Source organism: Spermophilus citellus (genome assembly GCF_964194105.1).
Source record: "Spermophilus citellus genome assembly, chromosome: 11".
In the NCBI taxonomy this organism is placed as follows: Eukaryota; Metazoa; Chordata; class Mammalia; order Rodentia; family Sciuridae; genus Spermophilus; species Spermophilus citellus.
Window position 1 is genome coordinate 47,037,958 of NC_138192.1, and position 21,353 is coordinate 47,059,310.

General features: G+C 32.8%; 1 protein-coding gene across 1 annotated transcript in view; it reads right to left on the reverse strand.

Annotated features, from left to right (window-relative positions):
* The window catches only part of LRP1B (LDL receptor related protein 1B), a gene marked incomplete at its 3' end in the record, with an annotated part of 1,847,377 nt that overhangs the window by 941,645 nt on the left and 884,379 nt on the right, over positions 1 to 21,353 (reverse strand). Inside the window, exon 6 of the mRNA XM_081262419.1 lies at positions 20,228 to 20,485. Within this exon, the coding sequence (XP_081118545.1) occupies positions 20,228 to 20,485 (258 nt within the window). The remainder of the gene's footprint in view (positions 1 to 20,227; positions 20,486 to 21,353) is intronic.

A 21,353-nucleotide genomic window follows, 5' to 3' on the forward strand; every position in this document is an offset into this window, starting at 1 on the left:
TCTGATCAATTTCAATCTAGTTCCTCCCCTTGCCTTCCGTTTTTTCTTTTCCTAATTCCTTTCCTCTACCCCAATACACTTTTTTACTTTCTTCTTAAAATTTTATTTATTTATTTTTGCATTACAATTTAAACAATAAAGATGCAACAGAATTAGAATCAACAAAAATAAATAAATATATTCAGTTTGTTAAGTCACTTATAACTCAATAAAGATATTTTTAAATGGTTAAAAAATAGAATATCATTCTGATCGCTGTGTGGACAACAGCAGACTCTGAGAAATAGTCAATGGTTTAATGAGATTGCAGGAGCGATCTCTAGGAAAGGAGATATGGTAGCTCTGAAGAGGGTCAGAACAGTGCTGAAGTTATATAGCAGGTACCACACACATTGCTGTCATCAATAGTAAATATATAATCATATTTAAAGAGACATTTAAGTTGTGTTTTAATGCCGGTGAGGAGCAAAGAATAGGAGGAGAAATTGTGAAGATATCTCTCTTTTTCATACACACGTACACTCAAAAAGTTTAAAATACTGATAGTTTCTATCCACTTTTCTTTCTTTTGTATGTCATGAATACTTTAACTTAATGTACTAATTTCATTGAAATATTGCTCCCAAGCCTGTGAGGTTAAAAAATTGTAAGATTGTAGGGCAACCTATTGGATTTTCCTTGATTTATGTCTCTTTGATGGTTTAAGTGGAAGCTTAATGTTTAGGTTTTATACCACATTTCTTTGCTAGCACAATTGAAAATACTGATAAAATGATATAATTGCATTCATTTTTATTTTCATGTGTCATCATAAATTTTATCAGGAAGCATGTATTCACTTTATCCCTTTAAAGTAGTATTAAATAAACTTAGTTGAGCAAACAAAGTCTCTGCTTGATTCAATAATTAAAATGATATTATAAAAATTCAGTTAGGACGGACTGTGACAGGCCCCAGAATACACTCTGTGTCTCACTTAGAGCCCTTTCTACTTCCTTTACCTAATAAAACAGTGTCCCCTTTTAGGCTCTGATTATGGTTTTTAAATGGATAAAATGCCATAAAAATGTACATTAAGAATAGATCTGATTATGAGTAGATTCGAGATCTACGTAGAATGTATATGTGATTTTATGGGGAAAAGACAAGGTGGGTGCTTCTGGCATGAGGTGGTGGTTCAGTGTTAGACAATATCATTGAGTCTGTGATGTTCTTGCTTTTTATTAGGGCAAGGGGCACCAGAGAAGTGAACATTTGCCCCTGTTCCTTCCACTTCACTGTCACTATTTCCCAGTTCCTCTTTCTAACATAAGCAACTAGCCAGTCTTAACTCCTATGGTGGAGGTACTTGACAGGATCTCAGGATTTTTCTATTTCCCCAGCAAAAACAGTTTAACAGTGGTACCCTTTCCCAATTTGACCAATGAGTCAAATGAACTCTTCTTTCATTCTACTGTCCTCTCTCTCCACCTTACCAACATTCTATTAGCAAATCTTGAGGCTTGCACAGGAAGGCCCACCCTTCCTCTGTATCTGCTACTTGTTGTTTTGACACTATCTTCTCTCCTCTGGGTGGCCACAATAGCTTCTTTAAAAACAAACAAACAAATGAAACAAACAAACAAACAACCACATAAAAACTCCTTTATTTTAATTTTTTTTAAAATTGATTCTTTTTAGTTATATGTGATAGTAGAATCTACTTTGATATATTTATATAAGCATGGAATATATCTTATGGTAATTAGGATCCAAGTTTTGTGGATAGCTTTTTAATTGCTCTCTCTGACTCCCTTCTGGGCATACTACAAAGCACCCATAATGATTACTGTTAAACCCAAATATATGATGATACCAAAAAAAAGAATTCCATACTTTTACATTTAGTATTTGTTAAGCTGTTGGCAGGTGAAGAAGAGTCTTCATGGTGAATCTGAAGATTTGCTTTTATTAAAAAATGCTTTCATCAGCATCTTTAAAAATATGCAATTTTGCTGAACTGTAGCTCAGCTTTAAGTCAAAACCCTACAATGTATTTCCCTCATGAAAATTTGCCACAAAGACCACTTAAGAACTGAAATATAGTGGGATACATTTGAATTTTTTGTTTTGCCCACAGTTTTAGTGAAAAATGGTTTTACTCTCAATAATTTGGTTTCTATTTTCCAAAATAACACTCCTTTCTTTAAAGTCTGAAATGGCATTCTACCATTTACTATAAAATCCTGTCTTTATTTTACTTTTTTATTTGTTCTTTGTAGTTATATGTGACAGTAGAGTATATTTTGATATATTTATACAAATATGGAGTATATCTTATTCTAATTAGGATCCCAGTCTTGTGGTTGTACATGATGTGAAATTTCACTTTGGTGTATTCATATATGTACATAGGAAAGTCATGTCAGAATTATAACATACAAGGCTCCTAGTATCCTAGTTTTATCACATTTCCCTTGCTCACTGAGTTGCAGTTACACTTGCTTCTTCACTTTTCCTTGAACCTGCAAAGAATGCTTCCTCCCTAAGACATTTTTACTTCATCTTCAGAGAGAATAGCATCTGACATGAGCATGGTTTGTGCTCTCTTTATTTAGATATTTGCTCAAATGTCAGTTTCTCGGGAAGGTTTCATTTGATATTAAGAAGACCACTCATCCCTGCATGCATGTACACAGACACACACACACACACACACACACACACACACACACACACAGAGATTCATCCTCATCAGTTTATACAGTTGCTATGATTTTATTTCCTTTGTAGCATTTATCAAGGATAACTTAATTAGTTATTTATGAGTTTGCTACTTTGTTCCCTTGATACATAAGCCCTATAGAGCTGGAATCCTGTATATCTAATTCAATGCTGTATTTTCAAAGTCCAGAACAGTGTTGTAAGATCCCAGTAGATATTTGTAAATGAATATTGTTTCCACATTCACAGTAGCATTTGCTAAAAAGTCTTTGCTAAATATCTGTGCTTGCCCCCTCTTCATCAGGAAGTATAGGAGTTATCCGAATTCCCAGATTCTTTATTCTTAAGTCAGCTGGAATATTTTCCTTGCTTTTGCTCATAAGCTCAAACTTGGCAAGTCACTATTCTTTGCCCAGGAAAGAAGGATCTTAGTTAATGTGGATGAGTAATTCTATGAAAGGACAATTAGGCAGACAGTAACGTTCAGGAATGAGCTCTCAGAGTAGTTACAATAATGCAAGGAATCACAGTACCATTTAACAGTGTAAGAATAATGACAACCTAGTGAGCCTGAGTGAATAAAAAGGAAAAGATCAGAACAATGTCCTGACAAAATGTGTTGAGGATTTAATGCCACCATACCCACATGCATTAAAAGACTGCCACATCTTGATTTCCACAGCCTTACTTTCCGTGATTGTCAAGATAGGAAATAAGCCTATCTATCTGCTACCTAGAAACAGTTTTTGACACTTAGAGTCACAAAAATTTTTGACACAAAAATTATTCTTGTTTGCTAAAGGAAGAATTTACTGACAAATCCATGGGTTTGTCTTTGAAACAACTGAGCACCTTCAACAGTACTGTTTGCATATATTAGATTATTTTACTTTTTGATTCATGTCCCTGAAAATAGTTTTATGTTACTATTATTCTTCTCTTCATAATATATATAATTTATTATTGTATATCATCATATTGCTATTGATTATTATTTATTTACCATATCTCTCAACTTACCCAGGCTATAGACTCTGAACCAGAATCAAAACAAATAGAAGATCATATGTATATCCCCTAGAAAATAGTTGTAATGTATAATAAGTGAAGAACAGACTGGACTGATACATTTTCTGTGGAATAACTCTTTAATAAAGAGATTCAGTTAGATTGATGATATAAGATATATTCAGTCTGGGAAAAGAAATGTCAACCATGAAACCCAATGACCAAATATTTGTAGAATGCTTCCTCAGCCGTGTTCCTATTGAAAAACACTTCAGATATTAGCCTTATTCTATTGTCAAGATTAATTACATAAAGGTCATGAAATGGCACTAGTTTTGGAGAAATATGCATTGCAAAAAAATCAATAAAAGTCTTTGGATTGCTCCCTTTTTTTTTAAAGAGCCAATGCCAACAATCAAAATCAATCACCAAGTAATTCTTTTAATTTGACATGTGTGGGAACTATTTTTAAGAGACACATTGAAGTATACTGAAAAGTATTAGGACATCTGAAGAGGGGAGTGACATTAGAAATATTTAAATCTAGAATGATTCTACAATGACAACCTTAGAATCCTCTACCTTAGATATCTCTTTCCCAAAGTTAGCCTCTGGGTCATCCAAATGGAAACTGGGATGCTACTTTTCTAAGGATTTCTACAAGAACTCCACATGGGTAAGTTGGTAAATAAATGTAGTTGTATATTTAAGACAAAAGAAAGGAGAACTATAGAATACTCAAGTGAGAATTAAATCCAGATATGATAATAAAGTAGTTGTTGAAATTAATTCTGTAGGAACTCAGATTTTTAAGTCTCCACTTGGGTTCATTGGGAAATAAAAGCAAAACTAGAGAATAATCAACTGAAATTCATAATAATAAAATAATTGCTGATAGTAAATTCTGAAAAAAACTCATAAGAATTCATTCATTCTATGTGTGTACACATTACATAATATGTCAATGCCCACCTAATAGCACTTGTTCTCTATCTAAGCCAAAAGAGATATATTATTAGTCTTAAAATAATGTCTCTTATAAAAGCTCCAACAAAAAACTGTAAGAAAATATGTTTGCTTTATAGCTGGCTAGAATAACCTGCTAATACTTTTCAATTTTGTATAATGATGATTACATTTAAATCATGTATTGATGCAGTGACCCACACCTGTAAGTCCAGCTACTTGGGAGGCTAAGGCAGGAGAATTGCAATTTTGAGGCCAACCTCAGTAATTAAGCAAGACCCTGTCTCAAAATAAAGTAAAATAAGGCTCGGGATATAGTTTAGTGTAAAATGCTTGCTTTCTAGGTTCATTCTCCAGGGCCACTGTGTACATTAATGAATGAAGCAGGTAATATATAGAATATGAACTGTACAAAATTTATTATCTGTAAAATTCAAGGAAAAATGTTAGAAAATAAGGTTGATTAAGTATATTAAAATGATTACATTGACTCTCCACATAATTTTGTATGCACATCATGGATATAGAATGAACTTTACTTGAGAGCTACAGATAAAAGCTCAAAGTAAACATGTAGAATGGGATGGAACACTGAGACGACTATTTGCATAATTTGTACATTAAAAGCACTTTGTCTCTATTATCATTATTTTGCCAACAAATATTTTTTACACAAATTATATGAGCACCCGGTGTTATTCCCCATGGCTCTTTCCATGAGTAAGCAAAGTCATAGTGCATTCCCTTAAGCCCAAAATTGTTATGGAGATAAATATGATAGCTCTAATTTATTTAGTTATTTATTTTTTACAAAGCAAGTTTTATAGGTGTAAGTTGAAGTAAGTATCAATATCATTTCAGAGAAAAACCTAAAGGAAAGCCTTACTATATTTTTAAATGATTTTTTTTAATTGACTAGAAGTGGTTCCTGTTCATAACTTGAGAGACATAACTAAATATTTCACTCTCAGGGAAGAAAAGACAAACAATATGAAAAAAAAAAAAAAAACCAAGCCACTTATATACAAATTCTGCATTTGTGTATCCATAGAATTCAGTGATGTCATCTTTCCTCCTACCAGACAAGCTTTTGACATGGATAGCCATGATGGAAGTTGAAATACCTTGAAAGGTACAATTAATCCACTGGGCCTAATAGAGTATCTTGGAAAAAATATGGGAATCTTTTTTTTTAAGTAAATTAATGACTCCAAGATATGAAATTATGAAAATCACAAGGTGACATACACACATCCAGAAGCCATATCAGTAAGAAAAGGACATTTTAAATTCTCAAGGGACACAAAGCCCAGTAAGAAATCAGTTACAGTGACACCAAAATCAATTCCATTGCATACTCTGGATTGGGTCTCTCAACCTCATTCTATTCTCTGTCCATTTGAGGAGATTGGAAATTTTAAAAGTATCTTCTCCTCATGAGCTTGAGGAATAAAGTTATATTTGTTAATTCATTTTTTTATTAGTTGCTCATGACAATACAATGATCTTGACATATCATACATTTGATTCAAATGGGGTATGAATTCCCATTTTTCCACGTGTACAGGTTAAAGGATCACATTGGTTATATGGCCACGTATATACATACAGCAATGTGCATTCAGAAGTTTGCTTATCTTATACACATAACTTAAACAGATCAATATCAATGGAGGAAATAGAAGAAGCCATCAAAAGACTACCAACACAGAAAAGCCCAGGACCAGAAGGGTATAGAGCAGAGTTTTACAAAACCTTTAAAGAAGAACTAATACCAATACTTTTCAAGTTATCTCAGGAAATAGAAAAAGAGGGAGCTCTTCAAAATTCATTCTACAAGGCCAACATCACCCTGATTCCGAAACCAAACAAAGACACTTCAAAGAAAGAAAACTACAGACCATATCTCTAATGAACTTAGATGCAAAAATCCTCAATAAAATTCTGGCAAATCGGATACAAAAACATATCAAAAAAATTGTGCACCATGATCAAGTAGGATTCATCCCTGGGATGCAAGGCTGGTTCAATATACGGAAATCAATAAATGTTATTCACCACATCAATAGACATAAAGGTAAGAACCATATGATCATCTCGATAGATGCAGAAAAAGCATTAGACAAAGTAGAGCATCCCTTTATGTTCAAAACACTAGAAAAACTAGGGATAACAGGAACTTACCTCAACATTGTAAAAGCTATCTATGCTAAGCCTCAGGCTAGCATCATTCTAAATGGAGAAAAATTGGAGGCATTCCCTCTAAAATGTGGAACAAGACAGGGATGCCGTCTCTCACCACTTCTATTCAACATAGTTCTCGAAACACTGGCCAGAGCAATTAGACAGAGGAAAGAAATTAAAGGCATAAAGATAGGAAAAGAAGAACTTAAATTGGCACTATTTGCAGATAAATGATCCTATACGTAGCAGACCCAAAAGGTTCTACAAAGAAACTTCTAGAGCTAGTAAATGAATTCAGCAAAGTGCCAGGATATAAAATCAACATGCATAAATCAAAGGCATTCCTGTATATCAGCGACAAATCCTTTGAAATGGAATTGAGGACAACCACCCCATTCACAGTATCCTCAAAAAAAAAAAAAAATACTTGGGAATCAACTTAACAAAAGAGGTGAAAGATTTATACAATGAAAACTACAGAACCCTAAAGAGAGAAATAGAAGATCTTAGAAGATGGAAAAATATACCCTGTTCATGGATAGGCAGAACTAACATCATCAAAATGGCGATACTACCAAAAGTACTCTATGGGTTTAATGCAATGCCAATCAAAATCCCAATGGCATTTCTTGTACAAATAGATAAAGCAATCATGAAATTTATCTGGAAAAATAAAAGACCCAGAATAGCAAAAGCAATTGTAAGCAGGAAGAGTGAAACAGGCGGTATAGTGATACCAGACTTTAAACTATACTACAGAGCAATAGTAACAAAAACAGCATGATACGGGTTACCAAACAGGTGGGTGGACCAATAGTACAGAATAGAGGACACAGAGACCAATCCACAAAATTACAACTACCTTATATTAGACAAAGGTGCTAAATGCATGCAATGGAGAAAGGATAGCATCTTCAACAAATGGTGCTGGGAAAACTGGAAATCCATATGCAACAAAATGAAACTGAATCCCTTTCTCTTGCCATGCACAAAAGTTAACTCAAAATACATCAAGGAGCTAGGGATCAAACAAGAAACTCTGCATCTGATAGAAGAAAAAGTTGGCTCTAATCTCCATCTCGTAGGGTCAGGCTCCAAATTCCTTAATAGGACACCTATAGCACAAGAGTTAAAAATCAAGAATCAACAAATGGGACATACTCAAACTAAAAAGTTTTTTTTTTTTTTTTCTCAGCAAGAGAAACAATAAGAGAGGTAAATAGGGAGCCTACATCATGGGAACAAATTTTTACTCCTCACACTTCAGATAGAGCCCTAATATCCAGAGTATACAAAGAACTCAAAAAATTAAACAATAAGAAAACAAATAACCTAATCAACAAATGGGCCAAGGACCTGAACAGACACTTCTCAGAGAAGGATATACAATTCATCAACAAATACACGAAAAAATGCTCACCATCTCTAGCAGTCAGAGAAATGCAAATCAAAACCACTCTAAGATACTATCTCACTCCAGTAAGAATGGCAGCCATTATGAAGTCAAACAACAACAAGTGCTGGTGAGTAGGTGGGGAAAAGGGTACACTTGTACATTGCTGGTGGGACTGCAAATTGGTGCAGCCAATCTGGAAAACAGTATGGAGATTCCTTGGAAAGCTGGGAATGGAACCACCATTCAACCCAGCTATTCCCTTTCTCAGACTATTCCCCAAAGACCTAAAAAATAGCATACTATAGGGATACAGCTACATCAATGTTCATAGCAGCACAATTCACAATAACTAGAATGTGGAACCAACCTAGATGCCAGTCAATAGATGAATGGATTAAAAAAATGTGGCATTTGTACACAATGGAATATTACTCAGCACTAAAAACTAACAAAATTATGGCATTTGCAGGGAAACGGATGGCATTAGAGCAGATTATGCTAAGTGAAGCTAGCCAATCCCTAAAAAACAAATGCCGAATGTCTTTTTTGATATAAGGAGGGCAACTCAAAACACAGCAGGGAGGAAGAGCATGAGAAGAAGATTACCATTAAACAGTGATGATAGGTGGGAGGGAAAGGGAGAGAGAAGGGAAATTGCATGCAAATGGAAGGAGACCCTCATTATTATGCAAAATTACATATAAGAGGATGTGAGGGGAAAGGGGGAAAAAGAGAAGAAATGAATTACAGTAGATGGGGTAGAGAGAGAAGATGGGAGGGGAGGGGAGGGAAGGGGGGATAGGAAGGGGATAGGAAAGGCAGCAGAATACAACAGACACTAGTATGGCAGTATGTATAAATGTGGATGTATAACCAATGTGATCATGCAATCTGTACACGTGGTAAAAATAAGAATTCATAACCCACTTGAATCAAATGTATCAAGAGCATTGTAATGCTTTGAGCAACCAATAAATTTTTTTCAACTGGAAAACATAATTGAAAGAAAAAGGATTTGTGCTTAAAAGTGTTGGAGTGTACATCATTCTGCTTTCTGTGTGACAAGAAGAGGTGTGGATTGTAGTGATAATGGCAATGGCCTCATTATAAGCTCTCCTAATTCTTGGAATTAGGTGTGTTCAGACTCATTTTCAGGCAGCACCAGAAACAGTAATGGGCTCTTGCTTTGAGCATAGTTCCAGGGGAGGCCTAAGAAATAGTGGTTCCTAAAGTGCTGCTTTGTTTTGTGTGTTGTTTTTTAAAGCACATCCTTCAATTTCCTTTGATCTCTTCCAACAATTTTGAGAATATTCTGTATTAAAGTAATTCATGATTTAAGGAGCAAGTTTTTCTCCCCTGCACAGAAACTAAATTGATAAGCCAATATCAGAAAAAAAAAAAGAATATTACTTAAGATACAATGGACCTTTTTAAAGAAAAATTAGAGACTTTATAATAATTTTGCTTTCATATACTGCCCATGATTCCAAAGTTTCTATGTATTTTTAAATTACATAAAAATAAAACTGGGCTGGAATTGTGGCTCAGTGGCAGAGCACTTGCCTAGCATGTGTGAAGGACTAGGTTCGATCCTCAGCACCACACATAAGTAAATAACAAATAAAGGTACATCAACAATTAAAAAAAATATTTAAAAAAATAAATCTTAAGTCTAAGTGAGTTATTTCATAGGTATAATAAAATATTCTGATCTGTATATAAAAGCTAAACTACTATATCAAGCAACAAGATATTCTATGGAGTATTTTTGCTGCTTTTACTATTATTTTCAAAATGCAAACAATGTTACCCAACATAAAAAATCTAAAACAGAAGCTCCTTTGAATTTATAAAGAATATTTGTATGTGTTTGTAAAGCTGTAAAACTAAGTCATTACTCTATCATATTATAAGGGCATGTTTTAAAACATGGATTTATTTAAAGGTTAGAGAGTTAAGACTCATTGTTGATCAATAGTTTAAAAGATTTTCTCCACCACTTGGTTTTGGAATATATAACTATTTACTTTTTGAATAAAAGTATACTAAAAATTTTACTTAATACACATACATAAATTAAGTAAAATTTTTAGTATACTTTTATTCAAAAAGTAAATACAGTAATACACATACATAAATTACTGTTGAGTAATATCTTAAAACAAGAAGTTTTAAAATGTTTTGGTTATTCTTAACAGTAAAATGATTATTGTTGCAAGGAGAACATATAAATTTATCAAATAAGTGTTTTCATTAAGATGACAAAAATTTACAAAGTAGTGTAAGGACAGACTAAAAGCATTTCTGAATCAAAATGTAACAACAGATTTAAGATCTAACAATTATATTTGCAATTTCAGAAACTATTTGAATTGTTCACCAAATTATCATGCTTTTGAGTTGGGGTTGTAGCACAGTAGTAGAGTGCATGTCTAACATGCGTGAGGCACTGGGTTTGATCCTCAGCACCACATAAAAATGAAATAAAGATATTATGTGTCCACTTACAACTAAAAAATAAATATTTTAAAAAAAGATTATCAGGATTTGGGGAATCATTTCTTGATTATCAGACTCTGAAGAAGCTAATATATAAGTCAGAATGTTCATTCATTAACTATCACTACTGCTTGGATATCCAAGTGACACAATTACCAACAAAAATTATCTTCAAAACTTCTTTCCTAATATCATAGTATCCAAGAAATCAAACCTCCAAGTTTTTTGGAGAGAATAACAATAAAGCAGGGAATTGCATAATTTAATCTTTGTGAGTTTTCTGAGGTGTTCAGAAATTAACAGGTTTCCATTATAAAGATTCTACCTTTTTTGACAAGTGGAGTACTTGTAAATGGGTTCCAAATATACCATATATGTATATATGTGTGTATATATACATGCACATGCATATATATGCACACATATTTTTGTATATATTAAACTTAATCCCATAATTCAAGATATTTATATTTTTAAAGCCTTCGTTTTCTTTATAACGATTTCATTATTTGACATTGATGTTTTACTGTAAAGAAGTTCTGCCTCTGTGACCTTATTTAAGACATGAAATTTTTTTGTAATTAACCTCAAATTATTTGATACCAACTGCATTTCTAAATTATTTATGGAGTACATTCCATGTTCCTCCACCATTAATCACCTTCTAGGCTAGGCCCCTTCTTGGAATGAATTTCACATATGTCTAAATCTTTGTTATGTTTTTATTCCTTTAAATTCATATTCTGAGGAGTCTTTGGTTTCTCTTCAATATCTCAGTGCATATGAGATTTGATTCTATAACCTTCTGTGTACAGACTGAATGTAGTTGAATCCCAGGGAAGAAAAAGCTAAAAAAACTGTTGTTACAAGAAAGTTCTATATTTTCCTGCATATGTGGCTTTCAGTGGTTTAGCTAAAAATATAGTAAATATATATAAAAAGTGATAGGAGTTTCAAATTCTAAAAGGCTTTCCCCGGAGGTCTTTAAAAACATTCTCAGAACAGAGAAAATAAAAAATAGATATTTGAAATATTAATACATAGTAGATGCTTGTATATACTCATAATTTATTTTTAGAAACAAGCACCCATACAGAAACATGTTCACAAATCCATCACTAACACACCAAAAAAGTGTTCAGATGCATTTAATGCAAATGCATTAAAGAAACCCTAAGCTGGACAAAGTTAACACTTATTTTACTGAAGAAATTCTCATAACTTTTTAAATTTATTCTTTTTAGTTATACATGACAATAGAATATATTTTGACATATAATGCATACATGGAGTATAACTTTCCATTTTTGTGGTTGTACATGATGTTGAGTTAACTGGTTATGTATTCATCTATGAACATAGGAAAGTTATGTCTGAGTCATGCTACTATCTTTCCCATACAGGCTACTGATATTCTAAGTCTTCAGTAAAGTTATATAACTTGTAAAATTTGCCAAACTCACCTGATCACAAAAATCATTTTTGCAAGATCAATTTTTGGAATTGGTGTTCCAAAAATATGTTCTTATTTTAGGTAATGGTACTGTATGGTACTAATGGTACTATAAAAGGATGAAGGTATGTGAGTGATTAACAGGGTGGAAAAAAGGAGGACATAAGAAGAAAATACAAATACATGTCTGTCTGTCTCTCCCCTCTCCCAACATAAAGTACAAGAAAAGAAAGCAAAAGGGAGAGGAAGTGGGGAGTATATTTAGATGTGGAATTCTAGCAGCTATGTGAACATGTTCTTTTGTTTTCAAATGGTTTGCATAGGGTCAGGTAGCTAGTCAATCACAGAGATAGGACCATATCTACTCAGCCCAAATACAGAGATGAGACACATACAAAGCCCATTGTTAAGATAAAGCTGCAAATCACAAGATGTTATAGACTGGGAAAAAAATAGGAAAACAAGAATCTTAATCAAAAAATGAAATGCTACATGCCAGTTTTATTACCTTGCTTAATTAGCTTCCTATTGCACACTGTCTTTATTTTTTTATGATGAGTTTCCAATATCTTGTAAATGTCTCTACAAGATTAAAAACCTCTGAAGGTCAGGGAATATGAGGTAGAAACATACTCATTTTACCTGATGAAAATCTCTTAGGAAAACACAAAATAAAGTTAAAAAAAATAAAGAAAATAAGCAATTATGTTTAAGGTTAAAAAAATACATATCTCTTATGCCTTTCTCTTTTTGCCAACTTTCTTCTTTCTTTCGTTGAAATGAAGTCTGTCTGGTCAAAAACACAAGTTTCAATAATTAAATATTATGGATATCAAATATATTATGCGACTAACTCATGACAAAATGAATATGCCCTTCAAACTTCTGACTGGTAAAATCAACCTTATAAATATCATGTGCAATAATAGAAACACTTAGAAATTCCTACTTAGGCTATGAAAAATTGATTAATAAATTAATCACACGTGAATTTACACAAAAAAATACTAATTTTGAAAATAATGATTCAAAAGTTTTGTACAATGTCAAGCACAACTTCTATGGGAATATATTTCTGTCTAATGTGTGTACAAACATATTTTTTAAAAGCTTAGAAAAAAATGCATACAAATAATGCGGTCTAGCATATTCCTAATTTCTGCTTTGGCAAGTTTCACGCTTGTTGACAAACAACAATAAGATAGTAATAGTCTCTATAGCCTGACAAGAATATAGCTGGAATAACAACAAAGACAAATTTATAGAGAAACAGTACTAAGAGGTTTTCTTGTTCTGTTTTTCGTTTTTGTTGTTGAGCTAGACATTTAGAAAGGGTTTTTTTTTTTTTTTTTTAAAGAGAGAGAGAGAGAGGGAGGGAGGGAGAGAGAGAGAGAGAATTTTATTTTTAATATTTATTTTTTAGTTCTCCACGGACACAACATCTTTGTTGGTATGTGGTGCTGAGGATCGAACCGGGGCCGCACGCATGCCAGGCGAGCGCGCTACCGCTTGAGCCACATCCCCAGCCCTTTAGAAAGGTTTTGATGGCTATGTATTGACTGTAAATCAGAACAAGTTATTTACCTCAAAGTATAAATTTATCAAATACCATAAAAATTAACAATTTAATGTAATGGTTAGAACTTTAAGTGTATGGTATCAATAATACACTTACATATCTGAAATGTGTTCTCAGACTTACATAGTTGGCAATTTTAACTTTCATTTATCTTACACTCAATGGATTGTTTAATCTCCTCACTAAAATTTCAGACCCCAAGAGGAATTCCCTGTATTAATTAGCTTCACAGCATCCCCCATACTTCTCCCCAACAAAAAAAATGAAGCCATGTCTCAGAAAAAAAGCCACTTTTAATGTTTCCACATAAGTATACTAAAAAGATGAGGAGCATTTAAAAAGCACTAAAAATATAATAAAACATGTATTTGCTTACAGAACAGCAGTTTAAAAAGATATCTTTGGATATAGTGCTGTAATATTCTCATGGGTTAGATGCACTTTGGCAGGGAATGATATAAAGCTAGTTACTGCAGCCAAGACTCTTATGCAAACTTTACCTCTCCACAAGATACACTGATAGAAAGAAATTGGATTCTAAGTAGCTTAAAAATCCAAGAAAAACTATTCCCATTTTTTTTTTTTTTTTGGTGGAAGAGTGGACGGTCCAAAATAAAATGTTCTTTATGAAAAAATCTCATTTTATTTTAAAAATAAGAATGGTTGTTGTTATTATTTCTTAATTCTTCTTAGGTATAAGCTGACCAAGTTCTGAATGCTTTTGAAAACAATGCTCTAACCAGAACTAATCAATTATTAAATACACTTCATCTGCAGTGCAGAATTAAAAGCATAAATTCCCATGTTCAAGGTAGGGTGCTAACCTCAATGGAAAAACTTTTGGAAAGAATCTGATAGTGTAAAGAATGATGAGCAAACAAAACACATTAGAGGAAGTACAGGTGGTACTTTTTAGGTGGGATCTGGGACTAGTGTAGAGAACAACAGGCAAGGTAGGTCAGCTGCCTGCAGAGAAGCTAGATAATGGTTTGCATGGTATCCTGAGAAATGGACAGCTCGAAAATTATTTTCATTTTAAGCAGTAGAGCATTACAATCATTTCACCAGAACTGTAAACAATGAAACAGACACATCAGTTCATGTTAGAGTACACAACTTCAATACCAACGATATAAAGACCAACTGAAACAATGAGATGTGAGTTTCACCAATCCAATGGAGAAAGATAATTATAGAAGAACTCTCCTAACAGTTCAATATTTAACATATGATTTAGGAATACAGTAGGCCAACTTTCTCTTGTGATCTCTGTGTAATTAGGTCATCAGCTAATCTAAGGATGTTTCTGCAATATTCCACAATCATCTTCTCAAGTGTGGACTCAATACAAGGCATTATCATTGGGGACTAGCATTTTCATTACTCCAGGTGGATTTTTGTTGTTTCAAGATTACATTTACAATAGGGACATAGCCTGGTCATACTTGTCTAACCATATCTTTCGAAGTGGACATGAAGTGGTGAAGGCTCTGAAATTTTTATGCAGGGATTAGGCAAACAGGCAGTTGAAGAGATGTAAGAACAGTTGTTACTAAGTATCTATTGAGAGATGAAGAAGAAAATTTTTTTATTACCTTAAGAAAAAAATTTCACTGCCTTAAATTCATTTTCATCTATAGCTGACAATTATAAAATAATACACATAGTGTAATTTTTTTTGTGATGGTTATGAGGCAATATGTAAAATTCCTAATGCACAAAGAAGGCATTCAGTGAATGTTCTCCCATAGTCTTACAGGATTATTAGAGTTACTATCTCAAAGAAAAGAAGTAAGACTGATATACAACAGAAGGAAACTGTCAGAATTATTAAATTATCCAATCAGGAATTTAATTAAATGGATTTAGGCAAAGACCAAATGGAAAATGAGTTCAAGAACAGACTAAGAAAAGAAGATAAAAGCCAGTGAATGGATTTAATTCAGATACTAATAAGTCTATGAGAATAAAAATCCTTCTCATTTTTGCCAAGCATACTCTACTGGAGTGGAGTTGAGCCCATGAATGTATCAAGGCAAGCTGGTCAAGACCATACTAGAATCTCCAACGTTATTCTCAGATTATTCAGTGTATTGAAGAATCACACATGGAAACAGAATGAAAGTTTCTGTGGTCCAGTTGGAAGGTGACAATATGGTTCTGAATTATTGTCCTTAATAAGAGATTAACTCGGACTAGGGTTGTGGCTCAGCAGTAGAGCACTTGCCTATCGCATGTGAGGCCCTGTGTTTGATCTTCAGTATGACATGAAAATAAATAAATAAAATAAAGGTATTGTGTCCAACTACTTCTACAAAAAATGATATATTTTAAAAAAGATATTACATAAAATATTCTTATTTATCTCAGTCATCTCTGTGCATTTTGTCTGGAAAAAAAAAGATGGAGATAACCATTCTTCTAAATGCCAGCACTGGGATTTATTTGTGGCATTGATGTCTTTACCTCATGTTCTCCAACAAGAAATTTTGGGAAACATTTAGGTTCATAATACATCTTGAGTGAATACTTTATTAAAAAATGACTTTTGCTTAAAAAACATCTAATTCCAAAATTAATTTCAAAGTCTGCAACTTTTAGCATACAATGCTAAATAATAAATATAACTCATATGCAACTTTTAGCATACAATGCTAAATAATAAATATAACTCATATTTGTTTTTAAAATTTTTAATTAATTAATTTAATTTTAATTGGATATATATAATAGCAGAATATTATTTTGATTCATTGTACACAATTGCAGCACAACTTTACATTTTTATGGTTGTACATTATGTAGTGTCACAGCATATGTGCAGTCATACATGTACCTAGAGTAATGATGTCCATCTCATTCCACCATCTTTTCTGCCCCTATGCACCCTCCCTCTCCACTGTCTCCTTTGCCCAATGAAAATTCCTCCATTTTTCCCATGCCTCCCTCCTCCCCACTATGGATTAGCATTCATTTATCAGACAGAACATCTGGTCTTTGTTTTTTGGAATTGACTTACTTTGCTTAGTATAATATTCTCCAACTCTATACATTTACTTGAAAATGCCATAATTTTATTCTCTTTTAATTCTGAGTAATATTTAATTGTGTATTTATACCAGTTTCTTTATATATTCATCTATTGAAGGGCATCTAGGTTGCTTCCACAGTTTAGCTATTGTGAATTGAGCTGCTATGAACATTGATGTGGCTGCGTTACTACAGAATGTCCTTTGGAGTGGGATCAAGGAGTGGGATAGCTGGATCAAATGGTGGTTCCATAAGAGGAACAAAATATAATAAGATATATATATATATATCTTTCATTTTCCCTAATGCTCTTTGGTTAATAATCTATTGAATGTGTTACTGATCACTCATATACATTTTACCACAGTACTGCTTGGGAGTGATTCTCAATACTGAAGGTAGAATTCCCAAGGGGGCCAGATCAGAATCCTTTGTGGGCCTTTCCAAATAACAGCTTTCTGTCAAAATTCATTTTTTCTATGTCTCTTTCAAGACTTTTATACCTCTCTTCTATTGGTTTTATTAGCTTTTGTACTAAGATTAGTAGACCTAATAACTTTGGTTTGCTAAAATGAAAAATAAAATGTTTAATCTAAATGTGGTATTTAGAAAAAGCTATGAAGACTGAGCCAAACCCAAACCTATAGCCAACACTTATTGCGTGCTACTACATAGTTTTCCAGAGACTTAGTTGTCTCATCAGAAAAAGAGGAATAATAACTGCTTTAATGTGCTAAATGCTACAGACACTCATTTATCTACTCAATAAAATGCACATATTATTTAGGTAGATTTGTCTTTCTTTTGTAGAGAAACAAAACATAGAGTTTAGATTCCACAACTAGCTTCTTTATAGTCATTCAGAATTGCCTAATATATATGAATTTGAATCAAAATTTTGTTTATTAAGAAACATGAAAGACATTCTTTCTCCTGTATACTCCACAGAGACAGAGTAGACATACAAAGAGATAAGATACACAATAACATTTTTCACATTGTAATCAAATGTTCATTTCTATACTATTATGTAAGTTTTAAATGCAAGCCAGTTTTATCTATATTGATTTTCTCACAGTAATCCTTTGAAAAATCTTTCTAAAATATTTTGTTTTTCAATGCTGAATATTCTTTTCAGGTAAATTCAGAGAAAAGTGCCTAAAAATGATGAGGACAAAACTTGCAGAGATAATCTCTGGAATGTAGTTATTGACTGGTATTCAAACAAACTTGATCAGTTCATTATTTTTGCTTAAATGGTGTGATAGAGATTTCGAGTAATTATACATGCAAGGAATATTCAGACTTCATTATAAACTCACAAACTGTCATGGTAAAGGCAGAACCCATCATATCTAATGGCAGCCATTCTGTGACATGTTGATAATATAAATGGTTTATAAGCATGACAGAGGAGCTCAGCTCTGCTCACACTCCTGCCCCAACCTATCATTAAATTACTTCCACACATTTAACCACTTTTTTTTCTAAAATGACTTTCAAATTGTATGGCATAAATCTGACTTCATCAAAAATTATTTACTCTGATTAAAATATTTCTAGTGCATTCATTTTTTTTGTTCAAACATTAATATTCTATTTAGCATTTTGTGAATTGTTTAACAAAATTATTCTCTTTGTTTTTCTAGATTTACTAAAAACTGTTGTATAAATAAATGTATTCTAAGTTGCAGATAATTTTCTACAAACATTCTGATGTGCAATTATTTGATTTTTCCCTGGATTTACTAAATAATTTTAACTACATATTGAAGGACAGATTGCTACTATCATTCCAGCATGTGAAGTGAAGGAAAAAAATTGCTTAGTTAAGTTTGGAAAATAATTATCTAGCTAGAGAATATTCTAGCTCTTTGACTATTCAATATTTCATTTTCCTTTGACAAATATGTCTGGATTAGTTAAGGTAACCACTAATGTGATAAAGGACTTGTGCTTGTGTTCAAACAATTTCCAACTGCTGATTATGGGCAGCATTCCTTTTGCTGATACAATTTGTTATTTGCCTTTTATTATGAATGAGGATTCTCCATAGAATCCTTGAAATAGCTATCATCCATTGCTCTCATTAGGACTTTTGGTCCATGCTTATGAAAGACAGCTTTATCATTTTTTTTTAAAAAGAGAGAGTGAGAGAGGAGAGAGAGGAGAGAGAGAATTTTTAATATTTATTTCTTAGTTCTCGGCGGACACAACATCTTTGTTGGTATGTGGTGCTGAGGATCGAACCCGGGCCGCACGCATGCCAGGCGAGCGCGCTACCGCTTGAGCCACATCCCCAGCCCCAGCTTTATCATTTTTTATGTTATTGTAGTTTTCAAAATGTTGGACTCAATTTTTTAAACATTTCTTTTCTATTCACTGAAGTATTAAAACTCATATCTTCATATTTCACTTTTATAATCATTGTCATTAATTTATATACTCTAACATCAAAAATTACATAGTATTATTTTATTATATTGAATAATGATCACTAAACTGTTATATTAACATCTATCAACTACTTTAATAAATTACAATTACTAAATCAAAATCACCGTTCCACATTTGAAAATCATATTATATTACAGAATTTTATTTCCTTTTCAATTTGATTGTATATATTTTTCTTTATTTCTCTAGAGATTTTTATGGTGGCAGTATTTGTAGGTTAATCTTTTTCACTGTAAATTGTAAAATAACTGGACATATGTTAAAATTTTCATGCGTAGTTCTCCAGGAATGTGCAAATAAAAGTTTTTACTCTCATGTGGAAAGCTGATAGAAGAGAGAGAGAGGGAGGGAGTCAGTGAGTATAACAACATTTTTTAGTATTTATGGTAATATGTAGGAAAGAAAGGACAGTTATTATTCTGTCAAATTTATGACATGAGAAGTCAAAATTAATCACAAATCTTAAGTCATTTTTGAAAAATGATGTATAAAACTCTGTTTGCTTGGAAAAAAAAAAGGTCCACAAACACAAGTAGCTACTACCAATTAGCATAAATCTAATAGTTTTTAAAGTATTTTTAACAAATTCTGCAGTTGATGAACTTATAATTAACAAATAAATTTCTTGCCTTTTTTTTTATCACACCTCCTGTATCACATTGTGAAATACTATGGCAGTGAAAAAAAATCACAATTCACAGCTAGGTGATACTGTAATAAGCATTAAAGAAAGAATTACAATTAACTCCACAATTTACTACGTATAAAAGTAGAATTACTGAATGTGTATGTGTGAATATTTAAAACATGCAGTTGGTATAGTCATTTAGTGTGTTTATATTTGTACACTTAGCTTTCTAGCTTTCTGTGCTAGAAATTTCAGAATGCTACTTACTGGTCTATAAATTAAATCCTGAAAGGGTAATACAAAATATTGAATTGAAATACTCACTGTGGAAGGACTGAAGAATATTGATTGTCCATTCATCTGTTAATCTTCCTGTTTTTGTTATCTGAATGCATTTCAGTTGATTTGAAGAGTCTCTTGATTCAATCCAACAAATCATTTCTTCATTGTAAATAAAATCCAGAGTGTGAATTTCATTCCTGTTGACTGAGCTTATAGTTGCCATTTTACTTCCATTAAGATAGAACATCTCAATTGTTTCAGAATTTGCAATTAGTAACATAGGCGGCCTATCTGTAGGCTCTGGAATAAAAGAGAGAAATGAAATAAATAAGGGAGCTGCTTTTTTCTTTTTTAAAAGTTGCATTACTCATTAAAAGTCATTCCTACACTTTTCAGACGTGTTTAAAACTTTAAAAAGTGCTTGCAAAACAACTTATTTAATAAACCATCTATATGCTTCACTGACTATTTTAACTCACTGGGAAAATGCACTGCACTGCGTACTTGTATTCCTTATTGCCTTCGTCATAATGTATTTTCTAAATGCTATTTACTTTTTCAATAGTGGTAAATAAAGGAAGTGCTATGAGTTGTTTCTCTAGCAATGATGATGGATCTGTACTGACCTCTCCACACAGTTTTTCAGGTTTCCCTTGTGAGCAAGGGCATACTGTTTTGAGGTGAATATATGAGGTCAAAAATAGATTCTCTGGAGCGGAACATACACAGCTCAGACTCATAAAAAGAGTATACCTGTGACCTTGGCCTCATTGGCCCCTTGGCCAAACAATCACATGTTCTCTTAGTCACTAGATTATGATGGCTGAGCCACTTCCTTCCACATTCCTTTCCTATAGCCAGAAAAATGAGATCCTAGGTATAAAAAAGGACCTGCTCCATACTGCATTTTTGAACAATGCAACTTTGCTGGTGTTAGGATTGTAGAGTTTTTGATAAAAATCAGAAAAAAAAAATCACACACCCATTTAATAGCATGTATCAAGGTAATAATAAATCCCATATAGAAGGAATGTTGTAAGATGGAAGATGGCAGAGCCGCCTCTTAACTGGTTTCCCATCTGCCATCTATGCTTTCAGTGTTTCCCAACACAATGGATAGAACTGTGTCATATAGACATAGGGCAGATCAGAGGAGTCCTCTACTCAA